Genomic DNA, 13,038 nt, shown 5'->3' with positions numbered 1-13,038 from the left:
CGCGTGTGTGTTTATATTTTGCTAGGGATGAGCCGGGATGTGTGTAAACGTTGTTACTGTATTTATTGTAGCGGCTTGTAATTTGAATCTGTGATTGTTAGTTATTCACCGCAGTGCTACTGTTTGTTTCCTCATCAGGATGATGCGGAATTAACATAAATGTTTAATTATGAAAATGTAATCGCGATCGATTGTTGTTGAATGTTAATCGGGATACTTAATGATATGATAATAAAAAAACAAATAAATTATGCAAATTATTATTATTACCTAGGAATTAATAAATAGTTTAACAATAGTTATTTTTATAGAAAATTATGGTACATTTTTAAAAACTTTATCACCGTTTATTCAGTTATTAATACACACCCGACTTTAGGGCACTTATCAGCGTCACAGATTGCGGTGCGCCAAACCGCAAACATGTCCGTTCTCGAAACATAAGCCACCGTAATTACACGAAAGTGGCTTCATTCGAGTTGCAGAAGTCACACTGACCAGACTGAAGTTTGTTTCTACATAAATACACAAAAAATCAATGTAACTATTATACTATGAAGACAAAGTATTAACATAACTATATTTAAGAACACAGGTACATGTACATGTCTCCCTCGCTGGCAAAGTAAACGATGTGGGAAGTAGAACTTGACTATTTTCATATCGACATACCGACCTCGACTACCTACTACATTATTACATTTCTATACTAGTTTTATACTGCTCGGACAATTCTGAAAAACGTGTAGATACTCATCTGTCGAATACGTAAAATCAAAAGTTGGGAACAGTGTAAGCTGCACTTAAATTAAAAATAAGTAGTATTATAGATTTATTTTTTACTAGAAATTCTTGTATAAATACGTGGTTTTCATTCAAGTCACACAACAGAAACCCCAAATCCAATATAGAAAGGATTTATTTTGACATTTTCAACTTATTGTTTTGATAACAAACTAATACAATATTTCTTTAACCTTCCGTAGGGAACAATCTATCTTGGATAAGATTGAACAAGTTATTGGCAACTAAAACGTGATTATGAGAAACACAATTCACCTTTAACCTGAGGCTTCATTCGAACTAAGTTCAAATATAAATCCTATATGCTTTAATTGAATAATAAGTGATATATTATGATGTATACCTGCCCCACTTATTCCACATTTTTTAAATCCAGTATACAGTTCGTTTAAAGTAAAATTTAAGACTTATAATTCTTTCTACCCTGGGAAATCCTGCCACGCTATGGTAGAAAGCTAGTTTAGCAAATTAGCGCCTAAAAAAAAACAAAAATACTTTGAAAGCGGTTGAACTTATTTTTATTATATGAAATCATATCATATAAAATACCAACAACCATGTAATTCATTCTATAAAAATAAACTGGTAATGATATTTTCATCTCAACTACACGTCTTCAAAGGTTGCTTACCACAAGTATAGGAATAACGAACTGATAACAAAATCGTTTTGTTATATCAGTGAGTAAGAAACTCCTTAGCGTCCATGGCAACCTCTTAGCATATATAGCTATAAATAGTGTAGGCAACAGTAATCCCATTATGTTGTGTTGATTTTTTACGAGTGTATTAGGTCACTGTGTGATTCATACGTATATTTTGACGCGGTAAGATCAACGCACTTTGCAAAGATATGCTAATTTGGATTCTGGAAGTATTGTGTGCAACTGATATGTTCTCTTGATCAGGGTTTAGTTTTTAAGTGATAAATAGTTAGTAGCAATGTTATAAAGAAGGTGTACCTATTATAAGAAGTACTTTTACAAAATACTTACTTGGAGACAAAAAGGCAAGCGAGATTTGTTGCAATACATTTACGGTGTATTGGCTAAATTAAAAAAAATAAATGATTGGCCCAAAATGATTTAAATGTCTAGTTAGGTTTGAATCGTATTATATCACTTAAGTCAACAAGTAAAAGCGAGTATTTGAAAACATATAAACCACGTCAACGTCATTAAAAAAATGGTTAAAAACTATTACAAAAAAATCTTACTTAGAAGGAAAAGGTTTTTGATGAATTGTATTTTTTTATTCAGTTTGGGCTGTAATTAATGCGAATCACTGTTACCTATACTTCTACCTTAAGATATCACTTAATATAAGCTGATAAATAACAGTCAAGCATGAGTAGACTATTAATTGCAAATATTAAAAAAAAAAACAAGTTTCGTAGGTTTGCCAAAGGTGTTATGCTTATTGCCATAATGATCTACCTAAGAACTGTGGAATTGATTAACTCAGTTTTTAATGATTTTATTATGTTAAATTAATAATGGATCCTTAGCAAGGTTCTTAATAGATTCAACTTGTTATGTTTTAGGTATAGATGGACATATTATGTTTTCTACTGTTTAGGAACATCGCGCTTTGCCTCTGAGTCTTATTTTTGAATGTCCAATTAAATATATAAAATAAGTAAAATTTCGTTTATTTGTGCAATCCAAATTATTTTGTAAATTATTTCTGAGCAAAAAATGCATATGAATCCGTATAGGTACAGGCAAGTTTTGCTGAAACTTCATCTCATCACAAAGAGCGAACTTATTGTATTCATAAAACTTCAACCCAAACAGGAGAGACTTTGGTTTCATTTAAGAACTAAAACCCTGACCACAAATAACTTCTAAAGTAAAATTGTACCACTAATATTATAGAAAAGATAAAATAAACACAAATACAATGTACGTAGACAATTACACTAACACCTGCTTGTTCTCGCATTATTTAGAACTAACGTTTTTCGATCGAATTTCGATGTAACCTTGCGCTTGTATCACAATTGTGTTAGGTATCGAAGCCGAATAACTGAAGCTTAGTTTTATTACCAACCCTTTTTACTAAACCACCCGATATTTGGCCGTGTCCATTTCGATTCTAAAAGGACAAAGTAGAAAATCCTGCCGTGTGTGATGAAACTTGTAGTACAGTATTTCTTCTCGTTCTTTTAAACAAGCTAATATATAAATATTAACCTAATATTGGTTTGTCTTAAGTTACAAGTAAAACATATTTCAATATTGACGAACCTAATGTTATTTTATGTCGATTAGTTCCTGATTACCTGTAGACAGAAGAAAGATCGGTGTTTGTACGAAATGAGTTGAAAATTATATAACTTTTGTAACTCATGTTTTGCCTTTTCAGTGAAGATTTTATATGATATGCCCAAACCAAACCATATAAACTGTGGAAAACCAATTGTTCATATAATTAGCTAATCTCTCTCAATCCACTTCAACACAAAATGTTGATTGAATACTGACTAACATGTAACAAACTTACAATAAAGGTTTTAATTACTCGTAGCAGAAACCAATCAGAGTCAGTTGCTAGATTTCCATTTCATTGTTCGGATTAATGGATTTACTTCATAACAATGAAGTTTCATTATCAGTTTCTCTTTTTATCAAATAGAAATATCAATAAATCCAGTTTGTTTTCTTAGGAACTGCTATTTGAAACAAGTATAAGGTAGCAGTAATATTTTTAGATGAAAATGCCCACCGCCTAATATAAAAACTATAATCATCAGTGTCATGGTCAATAACATCGTAAAGTTAATGGCTAATTAAAGAAGTTAAAAGATCTCCATAGTTTACATGCATTATAAATAAAACTCCATACTTCCTCTTATTCAAGACTATTGGATTGATGATTACTTAACTCCTAGCAAAAAATAACAATAACTTGTGGATGCATAACAACGTTATTCAAGCTTTTCTCGGTTTCAAAACCAGTTTTCTGTGTATATTATTTTCTGAAAAGATCGGTGACTGTTTGTGGTACATGCCCTGTAGAATAAATGTAAGAGTATCTGTAACGACATAGAGCCTAGACCACTTTGGTAGAACATCATTATGAATAGTGTAACATGCACTTTACATGATACCAACGTTTACGATATGCAAGGCATGGTATGACATCGATTATTCAAGCTTTCATACGAACTAGTTTCAGTTTGAATACTTAATACCCTTACACCCTCATTCGGGGAAGGAAGCAAGAATGTTAATATAGTTTACGGTTAAATTAGTCTTTGAGTAATTTGTTCTTATCACCGGTTTCTTTGAACATTGTTTTATTTCTTTAGAAATAAGTGTTTCTAATACACGATACAGTTATATTGTTCGTTTAAAAAAATCATCTCGACAAACATATTTTGAGACAATTGCTAATAACGGTGGTTACTTAGAGATCTACTTGAAAACTAAAGCGATGTATCAACTTAAGTAACAGAGGGTATATGTCCATCGAGTGACGTCACGACGTAGGCATCTATTCGTAGGGGTGTGGAGCCAAACCGAACAGATTTGGGTTAATGTCTCCCGTTATTTTTATATCACCTCTTAACAGGGTTGGAATGAAAATTCGCCCCATCCATCAGCATACGGTTTTATTTAGCTAATTTCGTAAATTGATTCGCTAAATGTATTTTCAGTATTGGAAATTAAAATATTTCAAAGGAATGTACTAAACATATAATGTAATGGATCTTTATCGTTTATAAACACATGAAGTGATTTTATTGATGTACCCACTAACATAAAACATTTAATAACATCAATAATTTACTGGAAAAACATAGTCTACTAATAACGTTGTTTAAAAATGGCACATTGGACAGTCCGTTCTGAAATACACGCGTTTGAATGAGTCTAGTGAGATAAAACATACGATTAGGTATACTTCAAAATATTTTTAACGAGTAGGTAATTATAGTAAAAACAACGTGTGTAAAAATAAAGAGTGTTTTTATTTAGGGCAACAGGGGCTTCTAATCTTGTCAATTAAGAATCGATAGGTAGTTAGCCAAATAACTGAACTAATTTGTACTGAAATATCTTTACTTATATTTACTTGTGAGACACAAGGCATTGCTCTTAACAACACTGAGATTTTAATGCGACAGTGCCATGCGAATTAGTAATTACCCGCCCCGTGAGCCCATCCTATCAAATATTTAGAAGGATTACTTATCTTTGACGTGAGAGGTGAACAGTGTCGTGTGGTGTGCGTGTGAGGTGGTGAGGCGGGGTGTGCTGGCTGTGCTGGGTGCTCAGGGTGTTCGGAGTACTTACCAGTATTCGTCCGGTGGTGGTCTGACCGGATATGAGTTCGCCGGCCCAGTCTTTCGCTTCGGTCATGAACGTGCCCTCGAACTCCTGTTTGCCCTGGCGCGCCGCCTTCTGCTCCTTCTGCTTGGGGTCGTTGGGCGCCAGCTCCGGCTCCTTGTGGCAGCAGACGAACGCGCACGCGCGCCATAACAGCACCACCAGCAACCCCGCAAGGAACGTGAAAATCGACGACAGCAGAAAGCACCACCATTTTCGGACACTGAGGCATACATCTTCATCATTGAATTCGGTGACAGTCGACGCGGTAGTCGCCTCTTCCTCGGACGAAGCCATTCCCCGAGGGCGCGAGGCATCCAGTCAGGCGCGCCATGCACGTGCAGCGATGCGCGCGCCCGCACGCCGTGACCGCGCGCGACTGACGACGGCGCCCCGCCCCGCCGCCGCGACCCGCCGCGCCCGCCTCCGCCCGCCGCCCGCGCGGTCGATGTCGCGCGATCGATCCGCGCCGGCGCGTGCCGCACTGCACTACCGACCCGACTCGGCCGACACCATCGCTCCGCCACGATCCGCCACGTTCCGCCCCGGTCACCACCTTCTCGCCACCGGTGTTCACCGCTGACTGCCTCCGGTGCCTCCGCTGCCTCCGCTACCTCCGCTCACTCCGCTCAATCCGCTCAATCCTCGGAGCGACCCCTCACCATCGTCACCCTCGATACCGATACGACAGCTTTTATGACTGCAGATGTTTCCGTAAAGATTTTTATTGATGCCATAACAGAACCACTTCTACATAACGTCCGACGCCACGCGGGGTCGTCACTCGAGTACTTCGCTTACTGTGTATAATTGAAACTGAATTTTGCCGATTTTAACAAAGGTCAATGTATTCAGCCTGTGTCCCGATAAGCGTAGTGCTACGCCGCCCTACTGCGTCAGCGGCCGCTACGAAACTCGTAGACGTCTACGGCCTCTACGATTGGTCGAGCAAAACGCGACCGAAGATGTGTTCGGTTTCGTTCCAAAAGTACCCATTTGTCTTTTCTTTGTTACACGCTGCCTATGTTTTATGTACGCTTCTAGTTAATATAAATGAGGCAATTAGTAGATAATGGTAGTTTTTATGTAACAATGATCTATACGTTACGTAAGCGAACGATATTAAAAGAAAATTTAATAATCTGTTAAAATGTCGTGGAATTCTAGCGAGTTACGTTCTTATGCGGCCGAGTGTCAAACAAAAGTGATATCTATTGGCGCACTGTTGTAAATATGTATGTTTTGGAAATATCGTTTCATAAACATTTTATATTTACTAAGTTCGGGGTTCTTCGCTGGTGAAGTCACGGAAGCGTTTGCCCTATGATACGTAATTGATATATTACACAGGGATATATACAGTGGTGATAGATAATACTTACTTGAAAGAAGTCCCTTAAAATTGGGTTGCGTGTGTGTATTAACACAAAAGCAAATAAAATGGATTATTTTATATAAGTATTTAAAATCCTAAACACTTGTTATTAAATCAACCATGTTAAGTAAAACGGTGCCTAATTGACGATCACACAGGGCACAGGTCTGTGTTTTATGATTCGTTTTTCAGTAATTTTCAGTGTATGGTATGTCTTGTCACTTTCGAAAACAGTAAGATATTACCTGTCTCGCAAGCCATCGGGTTGCAAACAACATGAATATTTGAGGACAGTATGGCGAAATTGCAGACATACAGGATTGTTTCCTGGCTCCCATCCTGAATTGCTACAAAGACATTTTGTATCTGTAGGTACCTATGCAATAAGAAAGGAGTGTGACTTACATTTTTATGGGGCAACTTATAAATCCACTTTGTTGAAGTGTTCCTTCCAAGACACTTATTTTTAGTTACGTTTTTGCTAGTGTTCAGACTAACATTGAAAACGCCGATTCTCAACCCGCACAGAGGTCATCGTCATGGCTTAATTATTGTATACCAGTACCAAATTTAATGTGCTTTCTTAAGAATAGACACGCTCAGCATCAGTAGGTACCACGAACGATCATCCATTTATGCAAACCCGTCAAAGGCTGCTTTACTGACCTATTGTTTACCAAGAGGTTAAAACTACTTGCTGTGTTCACTAAAGATCCTCTAGGTATATTATTATCTATACAGAGTACAACTTCTTCTAAGGAGTCATAATTATCTGAAAAGAAAAAAAAAGTAGTGACAAATGAAGACCGTTCTTAAACAAAATAGGCGGTAAAAACTGTCAATGTAATTTAAACGTGCATTATCGGAGAAGCCAGGGTATCTGGCACACAGCCAAATGGGCAAAAACTTGATAACTACGGGATGTCAAAGACCCCTGCTCTAAATATCGCTACAATGGGAGGCTGTAGTTACGTAGCCACATAGGTTGCCAACCCTAATAGCTTGTACTAAAAATACGATTTGTATTTTACATGAACGTCTGTAGTTTGCCAAGTGCAAGGCAGTTTGTGGTTAAAATTGTCGTAGAATGAGTATTTACACAACTTTTTCATTACGTTTTCCTGAAAGGGTTAATAACCTATGACTCCACGATCTTCTTACATTATTTACGACATTTTTGTTATTATGTTCCAATTGTTTTGTGACCAATCAACGATTTCAATAGGTGGCTACGTACAAACGTGATGAAACAGTTTTATGTATCGCCGTATCTATATATTGTTAGTCCAAGTAAGCGATCCAAATGCATACGACATTTGGGCACTTAGCCCAACCCGAGAATCAAACCCGACACCTAGTAATCGTTGCACGTGATGGACTGGTTATTTAAAAATACTTAATTCATATTTATACCCACGTGCCCTTCAAAAATAAATTCTCGATCCTGCCTTGAATTACACGCAATCAATTTCTAATTCTTAGATAGTGACAGTAACAGGTAGCTGGCTGGTTTCCAACGCAGTCTACAGAAACAGGTAAGCTATTTGCCACAGCGGGATCACACGGTGCCTTAACGTTAATTCATTGCACCCCGCCATGCGCTATCCAGCACGAAAAGCTCGTGGCGGCCATTTATTGACGTCGGCTTCTTGGCTTTAAGACAGGTGAACGGGAATGTACGATGCCAAGAGGGATTAAAATAGTCAACATAAACCGTGGTTCATAGGTTGGCCACTATCCTGTTAGTGTAATAGAATCGATACCAAATCGATATGGTTACCGATATTAGATGTACTTAGGCATAATTATTTCTAACATAATAGGATTTGACGGAGAATTTAGTAAGTACTACATGAGTTAAGAGTGTGATAATCTAGGTACCTCTGGGACCTACCTACTGTAACATATCTACTTGGAAGACATCTATCTAACTACTATTATTATTATAAGTAGTCAGTAAAAAAGAAAGGAAGTGTTTGTTACTTTGCTTGTAAAAATCTATAATCAAATCAAAAGATGTAAGTACTATAATGATGTCTAAGTACAACCCGATCAGATACATCTATTTGTGCATATATGTTATAGAGTATTTGAGTAACAAACCCACGATACCCGATACGATACAGTGGTAGCGTCATGGTGATCATCGTTACTACCTCGCTACGGACATAGACAATTAGAAAATCGTTCAATGATTAGTTTTGCAATGCAATAAGTGTATTTAAATAAAAATTAAATCATTTATTCATTTAGGTTAATAGTCGTTCGTAGGATAAAAGTCGTTAGGTACAATTACTGAATCTACCACTAGCTCGGAAAGGGGATGGAGATTATTTAGAAGAGTTGGCGAGAAACTTACGGCCATACTTTTCAATCGCCAAATGATTTACAGTGTGGTTGATACAATATAATCGATTATGTGAGGAGTATATTAAATTCTTAAGTTCTGACTATGAATTAACAGTTTGATGATGATTTGATGACCAACCATCTGAACACTGAACCTAGCTTCTTCGTGGTCAGCTTATAAATGTGAGTACCTATCATTCTACGTGATTATAAGCCCTAATCATTAATACCGAGATTATAGATTTAGAATTCAATATTTTTCATTTTAATAAATATTATCCTGCAACTAAGACGCACCTGACTTGATCATATATTTTTATCGGTGTTGTGAGCTAAATAATACCTTATTAATATTTTGATCCCATGATTACATTAAAAATAAGGGCAAAGAGTTGCTTCGTCTTCCATCTAGCGTCCAAGCTGTCAATATTTCAAGAACAATAGGTATACTCTGTGCTTGGAATTAACGTAGTAACTTAGTAAATTGATTTACTACTACTAGCGACATCTATTATTTTTCGCATGAACTATATTCTATAGTGGGTAGCTTGCCAATCTTCTTTCAAAGTATTATGAAATGCTATGAGACAGGTTATACTTTTATAAAAATAATTAAATAATAATACTTTCCTTAAATCATTTTAACTTTATTGCAAACATTTACAAATCAGATCATACTTAAAACTTAAATAACATTTTGGCTAATGCTTTATCTTGACATGAAAACTTAAAATATTAAAATGATTTTTTTGAGCAGACTTTTCATACATTTTCAATACCAAACTATATCTATTAAATATTTTAACTTAGAACTTAAAATTATAAATGCAGTAATGTTATACTACTTTCGGTGACATCAAAAAGACAATTCCTGGGTAGAATGTACTTGAATATAGACATCATTTTCACAAATTAAAAAAGTACTTTAGACAAGCAAAAACTTGATTAAGTGTTAAATACAGACTTTGACCAATTGATATCTTTATTTAAAATATGGTATATACAGCAATACATGCTACTCTATCAACACCCACATGGCTGTCGAAGTGCCTCTGGGAGGCCCTCTTGTAAAGCCGTCTCTTCTGAACTGATCGTGACGGTTATCCGCTAGGCTACAGGAGTGAGGGAACACTTGAACACTATAAATAAAGGCTGGCTCCAATAAAACTAGCTACATTGGCTGAATATTGGTCAGAAGGACATTTTTTTGTAACTGTTGACTAGGTAGCAAAAGCTGCTGGTTATATTATTATATTCAACATTTGTCCTGGACTTGTTCTCCAATCCATTTCAAGTATGGCGGGTTACCATTCTTAATGGGTACGGAGATCACTTCACAGACCTCATACGGGTGGTTGCTGCGAACATATTCTGTTAATTTGTCCACTACACTGGTTCTTGTTTTAATCATCAGGAGCAGCTGAAAAATGAGAAATAAGGAAAATTAGAAATAGTGATTTATTGCACTACTGCACCAGAAAACTGTTTTTCTTTAGCTAGATAATTTCTTGTTTATTAGTTGATTTTTCTTGCAAATATCAGTTGTCATAAAAAATAATATATCAAATTCATATTACAAAATAAATCACAGATTGAAAATGTAAAAGTCCACAATGGAACAGGATTATGTACTCACTTAAATATTATATGAAATGCTTATGCTTATTTATCATAATTCTTGACTTCCCAGGTAGACAAAGAAATATTTTTTAAGAGCATTCAAGAATTTAAGGTTTAGTAAAATATGCAGTTAGTATGTTTATTGTAAGTGCTAACAGGCTGATTATATTTAATTATATCTCAAGACACAACAATTTAGTAATTCTGTAGCAAGATAATGGAAGTCAAATTAAGTAAACTATTTAAGTTATTAGTTGTAACAAATAGGCCACCATCAAAGGCATAAGTCTACAGACATGTTCTAAATTCTGAATGTTGTATATCTACATAAGATATGAACTTTGCATGTAAGGCGCTCTACAATAGTTAAAATTACAGCAACTAGTTGTAACTACAGCTATTCTTATTATTAAGGTACAGCTGCTGAGTTATTACCGATCTGGTAGATTATTCTTTAAATTAATCGATATAACCTTGCACGAGCAACACATTTGCGGAATGATTTAGAATACCTCTTTAATATAAAACTTTATGTCAAAATATCAGAATTAAGTAATTTTCCAATAAACACTGTTTCAAAACTTAAAATAGTTTGTAAATAATATGAAAACATTTATTTTTTGTTCTTTGGAGCACTTGTACAAAGTTACATCGTGCGGATTCGTGTGTCTAGTTTTCATAGTATTGTGCTTAATAGTATTTGGTCCGAATTCATTGGAATAGGTATGATTTTTATTTCAAGGAATATTGATGGAATATAAGAATAAGGAATATGGATATTTATTTTTATTCATCAAGGACACTCCACCTATTGAAGAACTTGTGTCTTAAACTATGATTGGTTTTGATTTCATTTAATTACACTCTATACTAGAATATTTAAAAACAAACTGTTCCAAAATGATATTAGGGTTACTGGTTCAGACACTTCACTAGTATTGTCAATTTGTCATGTGTCAAATCAGTAATAACTCAGCGGCCGTACTATAATGACAACAATTATTTCTGTATAATAACAACAGCCTCTTTAATAGTGCAAGACTTATGCCATGACTGGATTCAAAATTAAGTTTTCATTATATATTTACCTCACTATCCTCATTCAATTCACCTTTCCATTCATAGATTGAAGTTACTTGTGGTATTATATTCACACAAGCGGCTAATTTGTTCTGAACTAAACCCCGGCCCAGCGTTTTACCAACATCCATGTTGGGGACTGTCACATACGCTATAGAATATTTATCTGGAAAATTGACAATACAAAGAGTTTTGGGATGTATGAAATCGGCTTAGTTCAACCCAAAGCTTTTACGTTACTTAAAACTTGTTGACGTAATGTAAATTTCAAGAAACAAAGCCATTGTTTAACTTTTGTTTATACTTTTTTCTAGGTGCAAATATATGTGATAGATAGATATGTGTTGATACTAAATAAATCTTACCGGCTTCACTGCCACAGTTTCCGGTAGACATGTTGTTCTGAGCAAGGATGAAACACGGTCTAACGAGTGTAAAATAAAATGTTAAAAGAGATTTTCTATTTACAGGTATTAGCATTTTACATGCATGCAACGAATCTTTGAAAGTATTTATTTCAAGGATTGACGTTTCACTTTTTATTTTTATTATCTGTTAGTAGTGTCCAGTGTTACCAACTCTCAGAAATATTTACCCCTAAACCTAAGTTACCCCTAGAATTGCCTCAATTAGCTGAAAAAACCCCTAAAAATAAAATTAATATATAAATCTATACATTTTAGTAAAATTGGAGTGTCTGTTTGTAATATTGAAATAATCACATTTTACTACATGAATAATAATATGAATATACACACATACAGGTACATACACCAAAATATTTTTTTTTAAAAGTCTTGTTTGTTCCGGCTACTTTCTGAAATGGCTGACTGATTTTGACGGGACTTTTATTGGCAGGTAGCTCAGGAAATAAGGAATAATGGAGGCTACTTTCATTTTACACTATATATTCTATACACTAGATGACATTCAGTCCGAAGTCATTCGATGTGTAAAAAAATATATTTTAATGACTATTATGGGATTAAATAGTTCTATTATATTCAGAATACTATATATTCAGAAAGCCCCTAAAAATATCCCTAGACATATAAAACCCCTAAAAAAATCCCAACTCACTCATTTACCCCCTAAATCTGGGGGAAAACCCCTTAGTTGGGAACCGTGGTAGTGTCAGATCGATGACATACTAAAATTCGTTCAAAAGTTAAGCTCTTTTTTCTGTTTTGAGTATAAAATACTAGAATAATGAAAAAGATATGCTAAAAAGAAATATTAGATACAAAAAAACTTATTTACTTTTTAATTACACACATCTATCAAAATGTATGGTTAAGTTATTGTATAAGGTTAGTTAAGTCTTGCATATTTAAAAGCTGGCTAAATAATACTGGCAGTTTTTGTAGCATTCAATTTATATATTTTAAAAACAAATTTTAAATTTTCTTTATAAAAATAAATATAGAATGTGTCATGAAATTTTCTTTCTCGTGAAAATATTTGTTTTATTTAGTTA

The 13,038-nt window shown here is 34.8% G+C and overlaps 2 protein-coding genes across 21 annotated transcripts in view; both read right to left on the bottom strand.

Moving 5' to 3' along the window:
* The window catches only part of slo (calcium-activated potassium channel slo), a 64,898-nt gene extending 59,332 nt beyond the window's left edge, over window positions 1-5,566 (bottom strand). For all 20 annotated transcript variants that reach the window (XM_076115235.1, XM_076115229.1, XM_076115244.1 and 17 more), the window contains exon 1: window positions 5,105-5,566. In XM_076115235.1, coding sequence (XP_075971350.1) covers window positions 5,105-5,434 — 330 coding nt within the window. In that variant the 5' untranslated portion in view covers window positions 5,435-5,566. The remainder of the gene's footprint in view (window positions 1-5,104) is intronic.
* Window positions 5,567-9,493: 3,927 nt separating this feature from the next.
* On the bottom strand, window positions 9,494-12,138 carry LOC142973491 (protein CutA homolog). The gene is made up of 3 exons (XM_076115228.1): window positions 11,927-12,138; window positions 11,570-11,727; window positions 9,494-10,281 (listed from the first exon to the last, which is right to left on the bottom strand). The coding sequence occupies exons 1-3, from the start codon at window positions 12,039-12,041 to the stop codon at window positions 10,117-10,119; spliced, it is 438 nt and encodes a 145-aa protein (XP_075971343.1). The 5' UTR covers window positions 12,042-12,138; the 3' UTR covers window positions 9,494-10,116.
* Window positions 12,139-13,038: the final 900 nt, after the last annotated feature.

This window comes from Anticarsia gemmatalis, chromosome 6 (assembly GCF_050436995.1).
Source record: "Anticarsia gemmatalis isolate Benzon Research Colony breed Stoneville strain chromosome 6, ilAntGemm2 primary, whole genome shotgun sequence".
Classification (NCBI taxonomy): Eukaryota; Metazoa; Arthropoda; class Insecta; order Lepidoptera; family Erebidae; genus Anticarsia; species Anticarsia gemmatalis.
The sequence above is the reverse complement of the archived record's forward strand: the minus strand, read 5'-3'. Positions and strand labels throughout refer to the sequence as shown.